A 25,384-nucleotide genomic window follows, 5' to 3' on the forward strand; every position below is an offset into this window, starting at 1 on the left:
CGAAATCATGTTCAAACTTGAAACGAATCCAAGTTATTCTCTACTTGGATTTCAAAATAATGATATCATCTCTAAGACACAGATTTTTAATATACGCATCAATATTAGTTCACAAGCTTAGCTTTTTAGAACGAATTCTGTTTCAATTTTAACGCAGTTTCTTCTAAATATTTATATATATAACTATATTTTGCGATGAAAACTTTATTATTAACACAGATATCTATGTATTTATATTTTAACTTCATAGCCATGTTGTAGTATTCTGTCACATTTATTTCAGATATAAAAAATGACATTTTAATTTTTATGCCATAATAATTACCACAATAATTTTAGCTGAAGAAACTTGAGAAGGAATTGCAGCTATAAAAGCAATCCTCCTTTTAGCTACCCTTCAACCTTTTATTTGAATTTCTAGCTTAAATGCTTTTCCAATAGGCTGTGACAATCTTGAAACTTGTATACTAACAAACTCTGAAGAGTTCTCAACATGTGTAACCATCTTCCTCATTGAACTTGTTCCATTCTCATCAATATTCAACTCAGTATGCTTAGGAATTCCCAAAAAAGTGATCTTTTCTATGACCCATCTTTGGTTCAGAGCAAATCTTCCATTAGTAACATTAGATGCAACAAAAACACTATTCTTCTGTAATGCACCATAGAAACTTAACAATGTCCACTGATCATTCTCTCCTAACATGTCAAGTGCTTCTCCATCATCCAAATAAACTTGTCCATAACTACTTTTGCTGCTACTAACAACCACCACAAGATGAAATGCAGTCTTTCGGGCTGCCTCTGTTGTCAATGCTTCTCCTTGCATTACCAAGATGTTACCTTCACCAACATGCACATTGATGTGATCAGGTAGAGCATCAAGAGTAACATACTTTCCTGATTCAGCACTCACTGAATTTGAGACATTGAAGAGATCAAACCAGTTCCCTGCAGGGAAGTATGCATTAACAGTGACAGCTCCAGATTCTAGCACCGGTGACACCAAAACCCCTTTGCCAAGTAGAAACTGTGAACTTATATCATGTGTTGTGACATCCTCAGGGAATGAAAAGAAAAGGGGTCTTGCAATTGGTGTCCCTTTTGTATGTGCTTCATACATTAATGTGTAGAAATAAGGGAGGAGGCGATATCTAAGGCTGAGCACTTTCCTTGCTGATGAAGCAACTGAATCCCAAAGATAAAGCTCTTGCCTCATAGAATTCTTATCTGAATGGTCTCTAGCAAAGGGGTAAAATGCTCCCAACTACATGAGGTAAACAAAAGGAATTAGATATGTATATATATAGTATACCTTCCATTTTTTAGTTTTTCACAAAGAAATTATCCCATATCTTAGGATCAATTGTTACCTGGATCCATCGCCTGCAGAGTTCTTCGGTTGTATTTCCTGTGAAACCACATATATCTGCTCCAACCATCGGAATTCCAAATATTCCAGAATTTAATATAGAAGGAATTGAGTATGCCAAATCATTCCAAGTAGCAGCATTGTCTCCAGTCCAATGTGCTGTATACTTACCAGAACTTACAAAAGTTGATCTACTAAGAATAAAAGGCCTTTTACCAATTACATCTTTTAAAACTTTGTTGGTAGCTTTGGATTCTAGTAGTCCATATAAATTGTGTGCATCATACTCAGTGATATTTCCATAATGTAAGGATGTTGCTGGTACCGTTTTCGTATTGATTGGTTGTAGGGCTCCGGAATTGTTAATTTTGTAGGGAGGGTTGTCAAGACTGGAAGATGGATTAGGAGGAGAAGTGATGAAATTAGATAACTCATTCATGTCAAGCCAGAGACCATCAAATGGGAGAAGTTCTCTAAATAGTTTAATCTCTCTGCCCCAAAATTCTTGGCTTCTTGGATTCAAAAAATCTGGGAAGTAAACTTTTCCTGGCCAAACTTGACCAAGGTAATTGACTCCATTTCTCTTTATGTAGATATCTGCTTGCAATCCTCTAATATAAGTTGCATATGTGTTGTTTACATTGATACCTGTTTGCAAAATTAGCCCCATATAAATAACTGATACACACATGCTTCCATCAAAATTAGGATACGTTACACTCACATTCTCTAACCCTTGGTGATAGTATATACATACATCCTCTGATATTTAAGTTATATGACACTAAGTACCCCTATATTTTACAAAATGTGGCAAATTAAGGGGATGTAATGTGTCATATCAACTAAACAAGAAGCATATTAGTGTACTTTATCCTAAAAATTAGGTGAAGAGTGTGTGTGTGGTTGAGAGAAATTGCATGGTATCAGAATTAGGTACCAGGATCCAATATAGGTATATATTTCTGTCCGTTCCGGTGAAGGGCATCAACAAACGTTTTCATCTTATCCAGGGGAAAGTTGATAGGATCAAGAGTGAAGTCTTTATATGCATCCATGTAATCAATATCTGTCCACATAACTTCAAGGGGTATGTGTGCCTTTGCGTAGTTAGCAACCACACCCTCAAGATCATTTACACTCTTGTAGCCATATCTACACTGGTGAAAACCTTTCACAAAAGAAATTATAACTTTATGGATTAGCATGGGAGCAAGATATATCAAAAAGGGAGAAAAGCAGTGGTGATCTATAGTTAGCACATGTTATATTTGCTTCTATTATAAAATAAGAATATTTTGAATCTAGAAAGCACTATATGAGAACAATCTTCAGTTAAAAACTTGAAGTACTAAAAAACTGAGTGTAGATAAGACTTACCAAAAGACCAGTAAGGCATAGGAGTAGGCCTTCCAATGAGTTCAGTGTATTGCTTCATCACCAACTCCGGCGATGATCCGGAAAAAAAGTAAAGATCAAGCACCCCACCAATCACCTTATAAGTTATCCAGTCGCCACCATACACAACATCCATCCCATTGCTATTCAGCAGCAACACCCCATGTGTGCTTCCATCTTTAGATCCTTTCCTTACATCCATGTAAAAAGGGTGAGAGCCATAAAGGTTCAAGTCAAGGTTGAAACTAGCAATATCTGCATTCCATAGTGTGAGGGTCTGGTTTGGTTGCAACTTGAAGGAACTCTTTGTGTGCTCACCAAAACCGTAAAGGGAGGCTTTTTCACTTGGGAGTGAGGAAGATAGCTGAAGGTACTGGTCCTTGAACACAAGGAAAGTTGAAGGGTTTGAAGGGTCTGGTGAAGTGTCAAAGAGGATATCCTTGGAGGACTTGCGTGAGATAGTGAAGCCAAAAGGGGTGGTGTTGTGGAGGGTGAATATGAGGTCTGAATTTGGTGTTGTAATAGAAAATTTTGGTGCTTGTTTTGGATTGTAGGTGTGGTGGGAAGAATGGAATTCTTTGGTTGTGAGAGAGCGGAGAAGAGGGAAATGGGAGCTTCTTGGAATCACTTCTTCTGGAACTTCCCATCTTTGGTGAGTGGAGTCTGTGATTCTAACTCTTAACCTGTCCTTGGTCTCAAAACTGCAAAATACATACAATATATATAACCAATAACAGTAAAAAATATATTATATACTATATTAGCTATAAATGACTATGAATAATGCATCTTCAAAGAAAATTATGCAGACTATACCTGCTTCAGTATGAGTTTAGTACTATATTAGGCTATATTAGCTTCAATATGTCTTTACACAATGGATGATGAATAGGAATGAGGATCAATTATAAATTAGAGAACCAAATTTTGCATACTGTATTAGCACTGGTATGTCTAAGGCTATGTTACCACTGTATAATAGTACTCTTTTAAGGAGAATGGTATATGATCTAGAAGACTCAATTAGATAAGTCAAAATAATCTGCATAACACACAAACAAGTTTATATATGTCAATTCAATGGGTATGTATAAATTTGATTCAATATAACGATAGTACTTATTGTTACCTAGCATCAAGGCTGAGGCGTGGAACATCAGGTCCATAAAGTGTGGAAGACTTGATGAGTTTAAGGTTAGCAGTCAAGGAGGTCTTGGCTGAGAGAGCATTGTTATTGACACTAGATATGGTGTAGCCATAACCAACAACTCCTCCTTCTCCTTCAACATAAGAACTTGATGAGAAAAAGATGAGGAAAGTGAAGATTTGGAGAAGAGAGGCTTTGTTCTGTTTCATTGTGTTGAATGGTTTTGGATAGAAAATGATGGCCTATCAATTTATATGCATTCAATCATTCATCTTGGAAGCTACGGAGGATTGTGGGGCCTGCCAATTTGACTGGCAGATAGTAAGACACTCAATCAACCAAGTTCAATTGTCCAGTTCTTGAATAAAATATTATTAACATGTGACAAATTCTAACAGATTAAAATATCAGAATTTAAGTGCAGAAAAAAAATGTTAAAGTTCTTTGAAGTCTTATAATTGACCAGAATAAGACCTCCACGATCCGCGTAGATGTAAATTAATTATACTATAGAGTATATTTTAATAAGTATTATATTATATAAAAATTGATTACATAATAATAAGAGGAGTGTTAGAGGGAAGTAAGTTTTGTAATTTATAACTATCAATTAATTATTATTGATATTTTTAATAGCGTGAGATTTTATTCAATGATATAAGATTACTTATTTTTTTTTACTGATTAAGTATTGACCAAATTTTAATAAAAGTGCTGATTTCTTAGATTTTTTCTAATAATAATATATAAATTAATGTTAAATTTAAATTATTTTATATTAAAATTTTTTTTCAGGATATTTATTTAATAATTTGTATATAGTTCTATATAATTATTCAACTAAAATATAATATAAATTAAAATATAGTTTATTATTTTAAAAATTTGAATTCATTTATTTTTAGAAAAGGCATAGGTCTTTCATATTAGAATGGTATAAAACTATATCTTTGTTTGTTGCTTTTATTTTTATATTTGTTTTAGTTGTCATACTTTGTCTTCTCATATGGTGTTCTTTGGGTTAAAAATAATTAAAGAAATAACTTTAAAAAAATGAATAATAATGAGAAACACCAAAAATATAAATCTATTTTAAAAAATATCTTTATTATAATTATATTACAATTAGTATTTAATGAATAATAATGCATGATTATGCTAATTTAGAAAAATATCTTTATTATAATTATATAAAATCAATATTTAATGCATTATCAACTAATGAAAGTGAGGTGTCAATTCCTCATGAATTCATTTTTTTTTTTAAAATGGAAGTACTATTCTCTCTTCTAAATTCATTTAAAAAAATATCTTTATTATAATTATATTACAATATTACAATTATATTATAATTAGCATTTAATGAATAATGCATGATTATACTAATTTAAAAAAATATCTTTATTATAATAATATAAAATTAATATTTAATGCATTATTAAACTAATTATCAATTGGAAATATTTTTAATTATTTTAATTATATTAATATAATTCTAATTCTCATTCATTATGCAATAATTTTATTAGTGAAAAATTGTTACGTTAATAGTGACCTATTTATATTGATATCAATTGATGATGATGATGATGATGATGATGATGATGATGATGATGATACATATCAATAATTAAATGCTAAAATAATTGTCAAACATTCTCTACCTAGCTTCAATTAATTAACAAATTTAATTTTAGTTGCTATATTTTATTTTCTACATAATTATGTTAATTGTCAATAATTTTTTTATAATTATACATCAAATCAGTATTTAATACATAATTATGTTAATTGTCAATAATTTTAATTTTCAATCATTGTAATATAATTTTAAATTAATCGTAATTTCTTGTAAGTTGATATTGATATCTACCTTAAAAAATTAAAACAAAAATCTATGATTCTAGTCATGATAAAAATGTATATGATATAATAATGACTTATTCAATCACGGCAAATATATGCTGTATAACGTAAATAATAAAAAATTAACTTAATAATAACTAATTTATATAATTATTTTTGTTCTAATAAAGATTATATATAGTGTTTTTTTGTGATTCGTGAGCCTAAATCTGAAAGTTAACTCATTTTTTTTAATTTATTATTCTTCATTGACTACTTCATAGAATAAGAATGTATTATTCGTTTTTCATCGAAGTTGATCCTTTTAAGGTACAATTTATAATTTTTTATAGTATTTTTTATATACTCATTCTATTATATTATTCTTTTGATAATTGAATGATTGTTCTTACTCAAACTTATTCTTTTCATCTAATATTTCAATGCGATTGTCTTTTGCTACAATCGTTTATAATGCACCACATCCATCAAATATCATCTCAAGTTGTATTCACTAATTCGGGTTCTAATTACATGGATGTAAGCGTCTAACGAAGGGGCAGTAAACTCTATTTTAACAAAGGATGGTTGGATCTATTCACATATTATAACCAATATAATGGAATGTGGGTAAAGTTAGTTTTCTTGGGAGGAGCTCGATTTTTTATTGAGGAATTATTTCTACGGAGCTTTGTAGGTCAAGTTCAAGTTCCATCCTCTCCATGCTTTTTATGTCTACCCGAAAATTTTCGAAGTGGAGCACATAATGAGATTAAATTTTCTCAATTTAAGTTTAGTTTTGGTAAATTCGAGTCAAACTCGGAGATACAATTTCAATGATTGGTAATATGTTTAATTTTTTTATTTTAAACTTTTCGTAATTAAAATAATTTTATAACATATTGTGATTTTTTTTTTCAGAAATTATAGGCCTTTTTTTTGTATCAATGCAATGCCATTGAAGGGAATAAAGATTAGTTTAGTTTTTCGGTGTGGTAATTCTATACCTTGTCATATTATATGGATACTGGATGATGAAGCTTATTTAACAAGGGGATGGTCTGAATTTGCACGAATTCTAAATATTCGATTAATTAATTTAGTTCTAATATTAGTATTTGATTAAATTAGTTTTAGATTAATTTAAATTTAAATTGTTGCCTCAATTTATATATTACGACTATTCTTCTTTAATATGTTATTTTTAAATTTTTAAATATGAGATTTCTTTCTTTTTTGGTTTTTAAGTTATTTTTATTTCTATTTTTATTTGTTCTTAGTATAACTAAAAAAAATAGTTAAGTTAAAAAAATTGCAAATAATAAATATTATTTTTAATATGACAATTATTTTAATCAACTATATAAAATTATTGTAAATAAATAATAAAATAAGTAATAATTGGGTATGAATAAATTAATAATAATATTTATTAAAACTTTTACACGTCCAATAATATTTTTAGCTGTATTTAAAATTTTATAATAAGTTTAAATTACTTATTTTATATAATGAATACATTGGAGATTATATCATTCTTTATGGAATACGAAATTTTTACTCTATATTATTTGACAATTATTTAGTATTATATCTTTTTTCTCTTTTTTAACTATTTAGATAATATATATACTGAGCAAGTATTTTTGTTGAATTAATCATAAAAGTTAATAAAACAAAATGGCATAATTTTTACCCAATTATAGTAAGTATCTCTATTGAAAATATTGTCTAATTATTATCGTGTAAAATTAGTGTGTCGTATATATATATATATATATATATATATATATATATATATATATATATGTTTTACAATTATTTATTGATGGTAATCAGTGGCTAAGAGAAGGGGGTTGAATCTTAGCCCCTTTTTGCTGAGTAATACTTACTGCCTTTTAGAATGCTTCGGGAGATTTTTCTGTATTTTGTCTCATAACCAAACATGAGACATTTTCTTTTTGTCTTGTACCCAGTCAGAAGATTTTTTTTTCAATTTTGTCTCCTTAGCAACAGAAACTGAAATGGAGTAGAAGAGAAAGAGAGAATCACACCAAGAAGTATCCTGGTTCAGCTGCTAAGTGCAATGCAGCCTATGTCCAGTCTCCATCACAACAATGATGGAATTTCACTATAATCAACCAGATTACAGACTGGTCCCTAGAAACCCTTCCTATCCGGGACAAGTCCAGAATCTATCCCAAATCTTGAACTTGACTTGGTCACCTACCTAACTTTCAACTGCTAAGTGCTAACCCAAGATAAACCACCCCTTTGAACTTGACTTGGTCCAGTGAGGGTTCGATGCTCAATCCCTTGTTCCCTGCTTTTATGAGCTATTTTCTTCTTGCAAGTCTATTTATACTTCATTTTTCATGATTTAAATTAGTGAAATCCAGTTCATATTTCCTCTTGAAAGATTTATTTACTTTTAACTAAGTAGGTGGAAACATTCTGCATGTAGTTACATTCATAGGTTGCATTTCATACATTCTTCATCTTTATAGTTTCTCTTGAGCTTAGCATGAGGACATGCTAATGTTTAAGTGTGGGGAGGGTGATAAACCACTATTTTATGGTTTATCTTGTGCTCAATTGAGTGGATTTCATCAACTCTTTACCCACTTATTCATACTATTTGCATGGTTTTACATTTACCTTCCTAATTATGTGCTTTGATTGAAAACATGCTTCTTTGATCTTATATTTGCTTATTATTAATCCTCTCTTATTACCATTAGATGCCTTGATATGTGTGTTAAGTGTTTTCAGATATTATAAGGCAGGAATGGCTTGGAGGATGGGAAGAAAGCATGCAAAAGTGGAAGGAATGCAAGAAGTTGGAGAAATTGTTAAGCTGTCCAGCCTGACCTCTCTGCACTCAAACGGCTATAACTTTAGCTACAGAGGTCCAAACGACGCAGTTTCAATTGCGTTGAAAAGCTAACGTCCGGGGCTTCGATTTGATATATAATATGCTGTAGTTCCTTTGACGCTAGACGACACGACCGCGTGATTTATGCGGCCGCGTCGCAGTGACGGAAATCCAGCGTGGCAAAATTCGAAACCAGCGAATTCTGTACTGTTTTTGACCCAGTTTGCGGCCCAGAAAACACAGATTAGAGGCTATAAAGTGGGGGAATGTATCCATTCATAAGGCTCTCACAATTCACAATTTTAGGAGTAGATGTAGTTTTTAGAGAGAGAGGTTTTCTCCTCTCTCTTAGGATTAGGATTTAGGATTTCTCTTAGTTTTAGGAGTGCCTCTAAATCCCAGGTTCAATGTTCTTCAGTTATTATTTCTCTTCTACTTTTAGATACTCTAATACTTTTATTTGTTAATTACTTATGTTGCCCATTTGATTCATAAATCTTTCATGTTAGATTGGATTGCTTTTATTAATATAATTTGAGGAATTTTCAGATTTAATTTTGCTTTGCTTTATTTATATTGATACTATTTAATTTAGATATTTTCTTCCTTTTGGCTTTGGTTAAGTAATTGGTAATGCTTGAGCTGTCAATAAAGCAGTGATTGAAATTGGGAGTTGCTCCAATAACTCTAGTCTTTCCATCGGAATTGACTAGGACCTGAGGATTAAGCTAATTAATCCACTTGATCTACCTTCATAGTTAGAGGTTAACAAAGTGAGATTAAAATCCAAATTTCATCACAATTGATAACAAGGATAGGACCTCCAGTTCTAATACCTTGCCAAAATTTTATTTTTATTATTATTATTTTATTTTACTTGTCATATAACATATTCCCACCTTACTTCCTAATAAACCCCAATTTACAAACTCATAACCAATAATAAGAACATACTTCCCTGCAATTCCTTGAGAAGACGACTCGAGGTTAAATACTCGGTTATCAATTTTAAAAGGGGTTTGTTAATTGTGACAACCAAAACGTTTGTACGAAGGGATTTTTGTCGGTTTAGAGACTATATCTACAACGCGACTGTTTTTATGACATTCTTTATTGGCAAAAAATCCCAACGTCAAAATGGCGCCGTTGCCGGGGAATTGCAAATGTGTGCCTTATTATTGGTTATTGTAAATATTTTATTTTTGCTTGTTTTTATTTTTGCTTTTTTCTTAAGTTAAGAGGTTATTGGTTTTTATTTTAAAATTTTTATTTTATCTTATCTTATTTCAAAAATCAATTTTCAAAATTCAAAATTCAAATTTCAAAATTTCAAAATTCAAATTTTAAAATTTAATTTTCAAATTTAAAATTTAAATAACCTTTTAATTTAAATTTATTTTTATTTTCATTTTTAATTTTTATTTACTACTATGAACTCTCACTCCTTTGGCTATGAGTCTGGTTATAATAATGTTGAAGGAAGAAGAAATTACAATGAGAACAGGCATCAAGGTTGGAACAATCAAAGATGGGAGGAGCCACAAGGATTTGATCAATCCTCATGGCAACAACCACCTCCAATGGACTATCAACAACCACCACCATATGCCTATGAACCCTTTCCTCAACATAACTTTGGACCACCACACTCACAAGCCCCTTTCCGCCATTCACCTCCATATGACCCTAACCATCAACCACCATACCAACCACCTTATGAGCCATATGAACCATATATAGAACCACCCCAATTCCAATCCAATCACTCCCAACCACCACCACTTTCTTTTGTATCATGTCCAAGTCCGGCAACCCGAGAAGCAGAAGATCATCTAAGGGAAACAGTAATTAAATTTCAGGCAACCGTTCAACAACTGGAGCAAGCATTAATTCAATGGGCTTCTAGGCACTCAAATATACAAGGATCAGCCACAGCTCCATGTGGACAGTCTAGTGAAGAGCGTAGCATGAAGGAGATACCAGAAATCCCAGTGGACAAGACAGAGAATGAATTCGTACTAGAACAAGTAGAAGAAGCTGTCATTGTTCAAGAAGAAGAAGAAGTGGTTGAAGACTTAGGAGATGCAGAACCTCCATGGGAAAGTCCAGTCATAGAACCTCCTTCCAAGACGGTTGAATTTGATGCTAAGGAGGGTGTACAACCCCCAAGGTATATCACAGTTGAAGACTTGGAAGAGGTTGTTCAAGAGATGGAGATTCAAGAAGAAGAAGCACAACCTCCCATGCCCTTGGAAAGCAATGAAGAGAAGATTGAATTGGAAGAAAGCTACCAAGAGGAAGAGGTTGAAATTGAAGAAGCTTGCAAAGAGGTGGTAATTATCAGAGAAGAGCACAAGGGAGTGGAGCTTGCAATTTCATTAAAAATACCTCCCCCTAAGTTGCCATCATCCTTCACAACATTCAAGTGGATAAAATTCATATCCCTTAGCTTTCTGATTCCACTTGAATATGGGCTACTGGAGATGGATGGTCAACTTAGAGCTCTTTGTGGCATAAAGAGTAAGAGGAAGATGGTCAGTGATAAGAATTGTCCTGCAAGGTTCATCATGGTTGGAAACTTTAAGTTCAAACGCAAGGGTTGGTATAAAGCTCAACTGAATGGGTCTAGGAAGCTGTTTGGTCGCTGCAGTGAGAATTCAGATCACCTTTCACCCGGCTGGAAAAATGCAGATCGAGACAAAAACGGGTGTAAAAGTAAAGTTTGGGATCCTGGAATCTGTTCTAGCATTTGTCACCCCGGGAGCCTAAGAATCTGTTTGAAGCTTCTTAAGGGCTTTACATACTTAGTTTGGGACCCCAGAGGACACTGGAATCACAAACATTGGTGGAGATTCCTGGATGAGTTCAAGCACAAGCCACCATAATAGGAAGCTCGCCAAATGTCCAACTTAAGGACTTTAACTAAAAGAGCTAGGTGGGAGACAACCCACCATGGTATGATCGTTTCTTTTTAGTTTTTATTTAGTTTTATTTATTTTTGAATTTTATTTTATTTTGTTATATTGAACCTAGAGTTTTGCATCACATTCATATTAACACTGCATTCTGCATTTTTCAGATTACAAAAAAAAAAACGAGCACACGACGCGACTGCATCAGCGACGCGTCCGCGTCGCAAGGAGATGAGAGACAATATTAATATGAACAGAGAGTTTCGCAGGAGCAGCGCTGGAGGCGTGCCAATGGCACAAATCACCCCATGCGACCGTGTCATATGGGAATAATGGCCTCCCACGCGACCGCGTGCCCCACGCGGCCGCGTGACCAGGATTTCGACGTCAAAAGAGTGCATGGCCGAAAGTTGAGCTGGAATTGGGCTGGACCCGTGCTAGTAGCACAAGCCCTGCCACGCGAACGCGTCACCCACGCGTCCGCGTCATATTGGAAATAAGGCCACCCGCACGATCGCGTCAACCACGCGACCGCGTCACCCAGGATTTTGGCAATACTAAGTTTTGAACAGAGAGTTGTGCGACCGCGAGGCTGCACTCGCGCCATTAGCACAAATCAAGTCACGCGATCGCATGCCCCATGCGTCCGTGTCGCCTGACCTTATTGCGCATCACGCGGCCGCGTCACCCATGCGACCGCGTCGCCAGCGTCGCACACCTTAACCTCATATGCCAAAATATCTTGTCTTTCTCTTCCCCAAATCCTATTTTCTCTTTTCCCTCCTTATTTCTTACTTACTTCTCCTCTCTTTCTTTCCCTTCTCATTCTTCTTATCTTTCATTTTATTTTACTTCATTTATTTGCATATTTCATTCATTGCATTATTTTCACTGGTGTTGGAATTTTATTTTGGGTCATTGTGGATTATTGCATAATTATTTGACAATTATATATCACTTTTTAAAGGATGCTTGCATGTTCAATTTAATACTTTCAAATAGCTTATTTACCATACATGCTATGTGTTTGTGAAAAAGCCCATATGACATTATGCCCTTCTCTATCATACTTTATACTATTTAATGCTTGCTTTTCATAAACCCCCTTTACTATTTTAATTGAATATAATTGTCAATACAAACATGGTAATTTATTACAAGTAATGCTTGGTCTATACTACTCATGCCCTTTTCCGGCATGCCAATAAACACCCTGCATCCACTTATCTTTCGATGCACTGGCTATTTTTCATTGCTGGCTTTTCACATGTACTCGAGAGCATGTGTTAATGTCAATTACATCCTAATGTGCATCCATCACCACTCTTCCATTCTCTTCCTTACTATATATCTATTTGAATTTAATTTACTTTCTCTTTCCTTCTTCAGGATGGCCACCAAGGAAGGAAAGGAGAAAGCTACTCCCAAACCGCCGGCAAGGAAAGGAACAAAAAAAGAGCCCAGCTGAGAAACCACAACCCCCATCCACTTGCACATCTTAGCATGCACCAAGGAGTCAAGGACGGTGCAATCTTTAAGTGTGGGGAGGTCGATACCGATCTCCATGGGTTAGTACTTTTTTGTCTCAAACACTAATGTTTAAATTTTCTTTGTAGATTAGTTGTTGCATTTGCATGATTGTTTGATTTTTGCATATTTTACCACTTGGTGGAAGTAATATTTTCTTTTTCAAGAAAATTTTTAGAGAATTTCACTAATTTGAATAAAATTTAATGTTACACTTGTTTGAAGAGATATTATATTGGAACATGGTTTAGAACTCGAACACACAAAACCTGTGAGATTTTCTGAGCCTATTTGAATTGGTTGCATTTTATCAACCAAAAATTTTGTTTTAGTGTGTATTTTTCTCTCTAAAATTGTGATCTTTGTCTTGCTTAATTCTATATTTCCATGGTTTGATGTATGCATACACTTACATGATTGAGGCCTTTGTTTCACTGAGCTTACATACCCATATGGCCTTACCTTTCATTATCCCTTGCAAACCAATTTTGAGCCTATTTTACCCCTTTGTTCTTTTTATTTAGCACATCATTAACTCTAAGCGAAAAACAATAATGTCCTTAATTTGAATCCTTGGTTAGCTTAGACTAGTGAGAGTGCTTATGATTTAAGTGTGGGAAAATTGGGTTTGGAAATATTTGGTTTGAGAATTGAGTATGTTAGAATTTTCTAAAAATGTGAAAGAAATGTTTAGGACATGTTCATGCATTCAATAAATTAATCATATGCATTGAGAAAAACAAAAGAAAATATATATATATATATATATATATATATATATATATATATATATATATATATATATATAAAGAGAGAGAGAAAAAGAAAAGAAAAAAAGAGCAAATAAGTAAGAGGGGACAAAATGCCCCAAAGTTAAGTGTTGAAAGCAATGCATATGTACTGTACTTGAAATTTGAATGCATGAATACATGAAAAACATGGTTAATGGACAGTTGGTTTTTTTTTTTGTATTATGATTACATGGATTGTTTAAGTTAGGTGGAAAGTTTAAGTTAATTAAGGATTCGGATTTTAGTCCACTTGGCCAAATACAATCCTACCTTAACCCTAACCCCATTACAACCCTTAAAAGACCTCTTGATATGTGTATCTGTGCATTAAATTTGTGTTGATTGTTAGATGAAGAGCAAGCCTTAGAAAGCAAGGTTAGTAGAGAATTGAGAGAATCGAATCTAAAACACTTGAGTGATTAGAGTGTATACACTACCAGTGAGGGTTCGATGCTCAATCCCTTGTTCCCTGCTTTTATGAGCTATTTTCTTCTTGCAAGTCTATTTGTACTTCATTTTTCATGATTTAAATTAGTGAAATCCAGTTCATATTTCCTCTTGAAAGATTTGTTTACTTTTAACTAGGTAGGTGGAAACATTCTGCATGTAGTTACATTCATAGGTTGCATTTCATACATTCTTCATCTTTATAGTTTCTCTTGAGCTTAGCATGAGGACATGCTAATGTTTAAGTGTGGGGAGGTTGATAAACTACTATTTTATGGTTTATCTTGTACTCAATTGAGTGGATTTCATCAACTCTTTACCCACTTATTCATACTATTTGCATGGTTTTACATTTACCTTCCTAATTATGTGCTTTGATTGAAAACATGCTTCTTTGATCTTATATTTGCTTATTATTAATCCTCTCTTATTACCATTAGATGCCTTGATATGTGTGTTAAGTGTTTTCAGATATTATAAGGCAGGAATGGCTTGGAGGATGGGAAGAAAGCATGCAAAAGTGGAAGGAATGCAAGAAGTTGGAGAAATTGCTAAGCTGTCCAGCCTGACCTCTCTGCACTCAAACGGCTATAACTTTAGCTACAGAGGTCCAAACGATGCAGTTTTAGTTGCGTTGGAAAGCTAACGTCTGGGGCTTCGATTTGATATATAATATGCTATATTTTCCCTAACGCTAGATGACGCGACCGCGTGATCCATGCGGCCGCGTCGCAGTGACGGAAATCCAGCGTGGCAAAATTCGAAACCAGCGAATTCTGGACTGTTTTTGACCCAGTTTGCGGCCCAGAAAACACAGATTAGAGGCTATAAAGTGGGGGAATGCATCCATTCATAAGGCTCTCACAATTCACAATTTTAGGAGTAGATGTAGTTTTTAGAGAGAGAGATTTTCTCCTCTCTCTTAGGATTAGGATTTAGGATTTCTCTTAGTTTTAGGAGTGCCTCTAAATCCCAAATTCAATGTTCTTCAGTTATTATTTCTCTTCTACTTTTAGATACTCTAATACTTTTATTTGTTAATTACTTATGTTGCCCATTTGATTCATAAATCTTTCATGTTAGATTGGATTGCTTTTATTAATATAATTTGAGAAATTTTCAGATTTAATTTTGCTTTGCTTTATTTATATTGATGCTATTTAATTTAGATATTTTCTTCCTTTTGGCTTTGGTTAAGTAATTGGTAACGCTTGAGCTGTCAATAAAGCAGTGATTGAAATTGGGAGTTGCTCCAATAACTCTAGTCTTTCCATCGGAATTGACTAGGACCTGAGGATTAAGCTAATTAATCCACTTGATCTACCTTCATAGTTAGAGGTTAACAAAGTGAGATTAAAATCCAAATTTCATCACAATTGATAACAAGGATAGGACCTCCAGTTCTAATACCTTGCCAAAAGTTTATTTTTATTATTATTATTTTATTTTACTTGTCATATAACATATTCCCACCTTACTTCCTAATAAACCCCAATTTACAAACTCATAACCAATAATAAGAACATACTTCCCTGCAATTCCTTAAGAAGACGACCCGAGGTTAAATACTCGGTTATCAATTTTAAAAGAGGTTTGTTACTTGTGACAACAAAAACGTTTGTACGAAGGGATTTTTGTCGGTTTAGAGACTATATCTACAACGCGACTGTTTTTATGACATTCTTTACTGGCAAAAAACCCCAACGTCAGAGGGACCTGCAAAACAGATGAAAGAAGCATGCCAAAGTACATAATAATAGTTTAATAACCAAAGCAAAAAGGGTCCAAATTATCCAAGTACAGTCAACCAACAACACAAAAAAAACTGTACTCAATTCTAAGGAGTAGTAAACTAGAAATTGTTCAAAAAATAACTGGACAGCAGTGAGCTTAACAGTTAGGCATCAGACAGATTCACATCAGAGTCAGAGAGATCATTGTCTTTGTCGGAGGGAGCCATATCCTTTTCAAAGCTTTGGAGAAGCAGATTGATTCTTTCATTACACTTGTTCTATGCTTTTTCATTTTGGTAAGCCTGCTTACGAGCTTCTTTGTAGGAACGCGCCGTCAGTTTGGAAATATGTGAAAGCTCATTTATAACGTCCTTGATTGATTCAGCAAGCTTAGATGGCTCAGAAGGACGACTTTCAAGATCACTATCAAATGACATGGTTGGCATCGAGCTTTTTCCTTTATTTTCTTTTCCGGTTCCAGAAACTCCGCCTCTTTTGATGGTAGACACCCTGTTTTCTACAGGCTCATTGATTAAATCAACATGAAAATGTTCAAAGATACATGTGAGAAAAATACCATAAGGCAGATTTGCCTTCTTATCACTACGTACACAGTCCCACATGTGACGTACCATTAAATAAGCAAATGAAATAGATGAAGAAGTAAGAATAGCAAAGAGAACTAGGGTATCGCAAACTGTTACTCTCTGATAGAAACCGCTCTGTGGCATTAGAATGTGGTTGATAATACAGTGAAGCAGAGCTCTCACAGGCCTGAGAGCTTTGTGAGTCAGAACAGTCCCATCCAGTGCAGAGAAATTTTCACAGACTTGAGTAAGAGCAATCTGATAAGAGATCCCAACTTGAGAGTCCCACTTTCCTGACATATATGCTGTGGCTCCTTCATCAATATACCCTAATGCAGCACCAATAGTTTTGCGGTTCAAGGTCAGATGCACCTTCTTGACATAAGAATGAATCGCTCCATCATGGTACATCATGTTCGCGTAAAACTCGCGAACTAGGTTTGGATAAACCAGCTTTTGAATCTTGAACAGTGGAGTCCACTTGAGATTATCAAAAAGAGTAGAGAAGTCAATTCCTTTTGTACTCAAAGTCTCCAAATTCACTATATGAGAGGCACACAGTTGACAGTTGACCAGAACTTGACCATGGAACTCGTAGGTAGCGCAAGAGTTGAACTGAGCCGGATCGAAGTGAGAATGATTCTTGTTGAACTTATTCTTGAAGTCTAGAGAATCCAAGCTTGGTGGTTCTCTAGTGTTGCGAAGAACGTAACCTTTTGAACGCTGAGAACTTCGGCCAGATGGATGAGGAGTTGATCGCCTTGGAGGTGAAGGGGGTGGAGAGGATTGTGAAGCTTCTTCTTCTTCGACCATTGGCTCTTTTTCTTTTCCAACCTTTTTGCGAGAAGAGATTCTCTGAGCAATTACTTTCCTCCTTATGGCTTCGGTTGATTGTGAAGAAGGGGAAGAAGATGAAGTAGAATGTATATGGATGTGGGTGTGGATTTGAGGAGCAGATGAAGGACTTTTGAAAGATGGGGTTCGATTGCTTCTTTTAGGTGCCAACTTCTTTTTCATGATAGAAAATGAAGAAGAGAGTGAGAAGATGAAGGGATGGCCGAATGGATTGGAGAATGGAGAGAGGTTATAACTACATTTAATGCTGAGTGGAGAGAGGATTAATAGAATAATGGGCATTTAATGGAGCGGTCATCATCAAGGAAATCTTTTTAAAATTAAAAAGTAACTGAAAGATCTTTTCCTTGAATCAAGGGAGAGAGTAAGGGAAAAAGATTTTGATTTGACATTAACTCCCCCTATAAAGATATGATGTGATAGCCTCCATAAATTATTTAAAAAGTGTGATGAAGAACTCAAATGGGTCAGAGTCATGGAATGGGTCAAAAAAGCTTTGGTTGGGCTCAAGTTTAAAAATACTTGTGATCAGTCTCCCTCAGTTTCCTGACTTGTTCACTACTTTCCCAGATTTGTCTCCTTCCAACCTACGAGACAAAAACAAACAGGATCAATAAAATCATAATTTTTCAACAGAACTTAAATCCAGCATACCCAAACTGTTTCTCAATGAACAGAACCTATCTTCATACAGAGGTTTAGTGAATATATCAGCGAGTTATTCTTCGGATTTCACAAATTGAATATCAATAGTACCTTTTTGCACATGTTCTCTAATAAAATGATATCTAACCTCAATGTGCTTAGTTTTAGAGTGCAGAACATGATTTTTAGAAATGTTTATTGCACTCATATTATCACAGAACAAAGGTATACTATTGATTTTCAATTTATAATCCTCTAACTGAGTTTTTAACCAAATTAATTGAGAACAACAAGCAGAGGCAGATATGTATTCGGCTTCAGCCGTGGATAGAGAAACAGTGGCTTGTTTCTTGCTAGACCACATGTTTAGTGAGCTTCCAAGGAAGCAACACATTCTGGATGTGCTTCTTCTATCCACTCGATCTCCCGCATAATCTGCATCATAAAATCCTACTGCACAGAAATCATTAGATCTAGGATACCATAAGCCATAATCACATGTTCCCTTAATGTATCTAATGATTCTTTTGACGGCTGAAAGATGACATTCTTTTGGGTGAGATTGAAACTTTGAACATACACCCACACTTTGAACAATATTCAACCTAGAGGAAGTAAGATACATAAGTGATCCTATCATTCCTTTATACCATGTTTCATCCACATCTTTGCCGTTTTCATCCTTTTCAAGTTTAGTATTCGGATGCATAGGTGTTCCCATTGGTTTGGAATTTTCAAGGACAAATTTTTTGATTAATTCTTTTGCACATTTACCTTGGTGAATAAAAATACCACTAGGAGTTTATTTAATTTGGAGACCAAGAAAGAAAGTTAATTCTCCCATTAAACTCATTTCAAACTCACTAGTCATAAGTTTTTCAAACTCTTCACACAAGGTTTCATTGGTTTAACCAAACACTATGTCATCCACATAAACTTGAACAAGTAGAATATCATCATTAGATTCTTTGATAAATAAAGTAGTATCGGTGGTACCCTTTGAAAGTGATTTTCCAGCAAGAAGGCACTAAGCCTTTCATACCAAGCTCTTGGATCTTGCCTAAGTCCATAAAGAGCTTTTGAAAGTTTAAAAACATAATTTGAAAATTTTTTATTTTCAAAACCGGGGGGTTGTGCCACAAATACTTCTTTATCTATAAAGTCATTAAGGAAAGCACATTTAACATCTATTCGGAACATTCTAAAACCCTTATGGGCAGCATAGGCAAGAAGCAACCTAATTGCTTCCATTCTTGCTACCGGGGCAAAAGACTCATCAAAATCAATACCTTCGTCTTGATCGTAACCTTGGGCCACTAGTCTAGCCTTGTTACGAACAACACTTCCATCCTCACCCAATTTATTTTTAAAGATCCATTTTGTATCGGTTACCTTCTTACTATTAGGATTGGGTACACGTGTCCAAACCTCATTCTTTTCAAATTGAGCAAGCTCCTCTTCCATGGCTTTAACCCATGAGGGATCTTCAAGAGCTTGCGTTACATTGAGAGGCTCTAATTGGGACAAGAAAGCAACATCGCTTTGTTCAACTTGCTTCTTGCTTGAGGATCTAGTGGTCACATCTTGGGAAGGATCACCAATAATAAAATCATGGGAGTATCCCTTCAAAAACTTCCATTCTCTTGGCCTTTGAGGTAAGGATCTGCCTTGATGAGCTTCAGCAATTTGGTCTGTTCTGGATTCTCTGGCTGGTTCAGAAGACAAAATTGAAATGTCTCCTCCATCCTGATGAGACATTTCTGGACGGACAAGTTCTTCACTTGGGACAGTTTTGGGATTTTCTTTACTGACTTCCTGGTTGACAATATCTTCACAACCTGCATCATCTTCTACTACAACACTGGGAATTGAATTAGTATCACAAAAGGACACGTGTATGGATTCCTCTATGGTTTTATGTTCATTGAGGTAAATTCTATATGCTTTGATAGTGGTGGAGTATCCAACAAACGTTCCTTCATAGGATTTTGGATCAAATTTTCAAATATTTTCTTTATTATTAAGTACAAAGCATTTGCATCCAAAAATGTGGAAATACTTAAGATTAGGTGGGGTTCCTTTACATAGCTCATAAGGAGTTTTCTTTAACCCTTTTCGAATGATGGTCCTATTCAAAATATAACAAGTTGTATTTACAGCTTCAACCCACAGAAATTTTGAAACATCATTTTCACAAAGCATAGCCCTAGTCATTTCTTGAAGGCTTCTATTCCTTCTTTCAACTACCCCACTTTGTTGAGGAGTTCTAGGACATGAAAAATTATGAGCAATTCCAAAATCATCACAGAAATTTTCAAAATCATAATTTTCAAATTCTTTTCCGTGATCACTTCTCAAATGGGCTATTTTTAAATCTTTTTCATTTTGAATCTTTTTGCAAAGAGTGGAAAAAGCATGAAAAGCATCATTCTTATGAGCTAGGAAGAGAACCTAACCAAATCTAGAGTAGTCATCCACTACCACCAAACCATAATGTTTACCTCCTAAACTTTGAGTTCTTGTTGGACCAAAAAGATCAATATGCAACATTTTTAATGGCCTCTTGGTAAAAATTCCATCTTTAGGTTTAAACGAGGATTTTACTTGTTTGCCTAGTTGACAAGCATCACAAGTAATATCCTTATCAAATTTAATGTTGGGAATTCCTCTCACTAAGTTCTTCTTAACAAGTTTAGAAATTTGGTATCTGCTTGCATGACCTAATTTCTTATGTCATAGCCATTTTTCAGATTCAAGAGAAGTAAAACATGTCACCTTTTGATCTTTTAAATCCTCAAGAGTTAATCCATACACATTATTACATCTTTTGGCTTCAAACAATATTTCACTATATTTTTCACAAATAACTAAGCAATCCAATTTTCTAAAAATAACTTCATAACCAAGATCACATAATTGGCTCATGCTTAGTAAATTGTGTTTTAAACCATCAACAAGTAGAACATCATTTATGAAAGAAGAGAAACTTTTACCAACTTTTCCAATGGCCACTATTTTTCCTTTTCCATTATCACCGAAAGTGACAAACCCTCCATCATATTCATCAAGCTTAATGAAGAAGGTTACCTTTCTGGTCATATGCCTAGGGCATCCACTGTCCATATACCACATATTGTCCTTTCGCTTGGATGCTAGGCAAACTTACAAAATAAGCTCAAGTGAACTTAGGTATCCAAATCTTTTTGGATCTTTTGACGTCAAACCATCTTCTTTGTCCCAATCCATTATAATCACAAACAATTTTTAACTTTATTTTCAATCATTCTTTCACTAAAGAAACATTGAATAGGAAAATGACCATTCTGATTGCAAAATCTGCAAAATCTATGAGTTGTTGTTTTCACAAGGCTTGTTGGGTTTCGAAACCTTACATTATTTGAAGATGACGCCATGTTGCAAAATAAAGTTTTTCAACAGATTTTGTAGTTTTAAGAAAACCCAAACCAGCTTTATCATAAAGAGGTTTTTGACTAGGCAAGAGTTGATTTAAATTTTCTAAACTTTGTACAAAGTTGGCTAAGTCTTCCTTAAGCCTTTTTATCTCTTTATGCAGCCACTCATTTTCTTCAAAATAATTCAAATTTGCAGTCATAGAATGGTGGTACTCACAACTTTTAAGTTGAGCTTTTATCTGCTTGTTTTCTTCAACAAGTTCAACAGCAGTTTCAGCCTCCCTTAATTTATCCATGAGAAAACCATTTTCAGCTTTTAAAATAGCAATTTGAGACTCAAGATCTTGATTTTCATTCAGGAAGCATTTGATTTTTTCAGAAAGATGGTCAATCATGAGATGAAGATCTTCAGTGTCAGGGTTATGAAAAACTACCTGCTCTACGTGATCGGCCATAAGGCAGGTTTGAGACTTGGTTTCTGATTATTCATCTTCATCAGAGTCATTTTTCAAGTCTTCCCAAGAAGCCATGAGTCCCTTCTTCTTTTTCCTTTTCGGCTTTTCCTCCTTCTTTAGTTTTGAGCAATCAGATTTGAAGTGCCCAGCCTCTTTGCAGTTGTAGCAGATCACTTTGCTGAGATCCTTCTTCCTTGAGCTGCTTCCTCTATTTTTCTCCTTTAGCTTCACCATTTTCCTGAATTTCTTAGTAAACAAAACAAAATCATTTTCAGATGAGTTATCACTGGATTCATCATCCAGAGGGTTAGTAACAGATTTGAGGGCTATTCCTTTTCTTTTTGAATCTTTTTTCAAATATGTGTTTTCAAAAGCAAGTAAATTTCCTCTTAAATCATCATAAGTCATAGAATCAAGGCCACTACTCTCAGATATTACTATTGCCTTAGTTTCCCACTCTTTTGTGAGACTTCTCAAAATTCTCTCACAAGCACAGATTCAGGATATGTGATCCCCATAGCATCCAAGCCATTGATGATGATGTTGAACCTTTCGAACAGTTCATCTATCGATTCTCCTTCTTTCATTGAGAACATTTTGTATTCTCTATTCAGCATGTCTATTCTGGTCTTCTTTACTAGGGTTGTGACTTTATGAGTGATTTGTAGTTTGTCCCAGATTTCCTTTGCTGTTGTGTATCTTGATACTCGTCGGTATTTCTTGAAGCTGATCGCACAGTTAAACAAGTTGATAGCTTTGGCGTTGAGCTCCACCTTTTTTCTGTCTTCTTTAGTCCAACTGGCTTCACCCTTAAGAGAGACCACACCATCAGCTCCTGTAGTGGTTGGAAATTGAGGACCTTCTAGAATTATCTTCCAGAGTCTGTAATCTACTGATTGGACAAAAATCTTCATTCTTTCTTTCCAGTAAGTGTAGTTCTTTCCATTAAAGAGTGGAGGTCTGTTGCTTGACTGTCCTTCTGTCAAAGTATAGGCCACCAGGTTTGAGCCACTATTATCTGCCATCAGGATCTTTTCTCCAAGCTACAAAGCTTGATCTCTTTGAGACCAAGCTCTGATACCAATTGATGGTAATCAGTGGCTAAGAGAAGGGGGGTTGAATCTTAGCCCCTTTTTTGTTGAGTAATACTTGCTGCCTTTTAGAATGCTTCGGGAGATTTTTCTGCGTTTTTTCCCATAACTAGACACGAGACATTTTCTTTTTGTCTCGTACCCAGTCAGAAGATTTTTTTTCAATTTTGTCTCCTTAGCAACAGAAACTGAAATGGAGTAGAAGAGAAAGAGAGAATCACACCAAGAAGTATCTTGGTTCAGCTACTAAGTGCAATGCAGCCTACGTCTAGTCTCCATCACAATAATGATGGAATTTCACCATAATCAACCAGATTACAGACAGCAATTCTCCCTAGGAACTACCCTTCCTATCCGGGACAAGTTCAGAATCTATCCCCAATCCTGAACTTGACTTGGTCACCTACCAAGCTTTCAACTGCTAAATGCTAACCCAACTTGAAAGGGGATTCCCACAGAATCATGATACACAACTCATAGATGTACAAAGGACCTCTAAGATACCTATGGCTTTTTCTTTAATTTTGTACACTATGCCTCTTTCCACTCACTAGCTTTTTCTTACAAACCTCACTCTGTTTGCCTTTTTCACCATGAGACTCAGACAAACAAAACTAAAAAAAATACAAAATAAAACTCATTGAAGGAGAAGAACTTCTGTTAGCTTGGGTAGCTATGAGAACTCTGTACTTACTCTCCTTGTCTCAAGCCTTGGCCGTTCACCCTTATTATAGAAGGGGAAGCTTCCAAGGTTGAAACGGTTCAACCGAGTCAACTTCTTCTTCTTCAACACCAAAATCGGTTCGGACAGAGAAAAGAGAGAGGGAACCGAAAGCAAAACCAACATGCAATTACCTCTCTCTCATCCCTTTTCTTCAAACTTCATCAATCTGAGCCTTCCATCTTGACTTGGTCCCCAAGAAGGATTTCTGACCCTTGATGAACACTTGATCCTTGACAGCTCTATCTGTTCCACTTTTGCTTCCTCCTCCCCGTAGCTACAGTAGCTACCTTCTATGATGGATGAACAAAAAGTAGAAATGAGCCATACCATAGGAATCTTCTTCTCCGACCAAAATAGATTGTTACCATTTTAGGTATGGAGATCTTGAGGCTTCTTCTCCACTTCTTACCTTTAGTGGAAAAGATCTCAGCCACGCCATACTGTAGATCTTCTTTTTGCAAGGGCCATCATCACCTTGGTTGCTTGCTTCTTCATAGCTTCAGTTCTTCTTCCTATGATAGCTTGCTTCTACAAGCTTCTTCTCTGTCAGTGAAGTGACCAAAAACTGGAGAGAGAAGAAAGAGAAGACTTTGGAAGTACTGAGTGAATAAAATCAATTAAAGTCCACTTCCTTTCTTCTATGCATAAAGTAACGTGGAGTCATTTGAGTCATTTAATGTAATCAAATAAAATTCAATTTTCCTTTTCAGTTACCAATGCATTTAAAACAAGTTAATTAAATTTAAATTCCATTCAAAGAGGGGAATTGGTAACCGAACCAAACATGCACTACTCCTTCCTTCTTTCTTTTCAATTCGGACCAAACCCTGTTGGTCTTGCAATAAAGGTTTAATTGGACTTGCTCAAGAGTTTCTTGGCCCAACTAACATAGTAATAATTCAGTCATTCATCAAATAGAATTTTGTACAAGGCTGAATATTACATTGGACTTGATGTGATTTTTCGGCCTAACAAAAATCTGCAAATTAACAAAATTATTAATCAGCTAATTTTAAATTAAAATTCAATTTAATAATTTTATAATTAATTAATTTTAACAATGTTTGATCATAATCATATTTCAAGTTTTCCAAACTCAATATTTATCATTTAGAGGATTCATAATTCAGACATTATTTCTCTTCTATTTTTTATTTTTCATATCTAATGGCTACTAGCAATGATTCTATCAATAGTATTACCTATGGTAGATTATGTTATGAAAAAGTTTGGAAAATAAATGCAACTATTATAAGGTTATGGAAAGTCTTATCCAATTTTGACAAGAGTAAGATGACTTATATAGAAATTGTTCTAATGGATGATAAGGTTAGTTGATTATTTTTCATAATTTTTTCAAGTGATTCTAGGTCCAGTTTATAAATACTTTTAATAGATTTATAAGTACTAATAACTTTTATATTTAATTTGTTTTACAGTGTGATAAAATATATTGTTCAATCAAGAGTTATTTAGCAAAGATGTTTGAGAATAAACTTATCGAGAGGAGAGTTTATGTCTTCTCAAATTTTGTGATTGAGGAATCAAGTGGAATTTATCTTCCACA

At 34.4% G+C, this 25,384-nt stretch overlaps 1 protein-coding gene across 1 annotated transcript; it reads right to left on the bottom strand.

Annotated features, from left to right (window-relative positions):
* Positions 1-203: 203 nt before the first annotated feature.
* LOC112741806 (alpha-glucosidase) lies at positions 204-4,159 on the bottom strand. The gene is made up of 5 exons (XM_025790921.3): positions 3,900-4,159; positions 2,753-3,471; positions 2,313-2,543; positions 1,374-2,020; positions 204-1,267 (listed from the first exon to the last, which is right to left on the bottom strand). The coding sequence occupies exons 1-5, from the start codon at positions 4,124-4,126 to the stop codon at positions 398-400; spliced, it is 2,694 nt and encodes an 897-aa protein (XP_025646706.1). The 5' UTR covers positions 4,127-4,159; the 3' UTR covers positions 204-397.
* Positions 4,160-25,384: the final 21,225 nt, after the last annotated feature.

Source organism: Arachis hypogaea, chromosome 14, assembly GCF_003086295.3.
Source record: "Arachis hypogaea cultivar Tifrunner chromosome 14, arahy.Tifrunner.gnm2.J5K5, whole genome shotgun sequence".
NCBI classification, from domain to species: domain Eukaryota; kingdom Viridiplantae; phylum Streptophyta; class Magnoliopsida; order Fabales; family Fabaceae; genus Arachis; species Arachis hypogaea.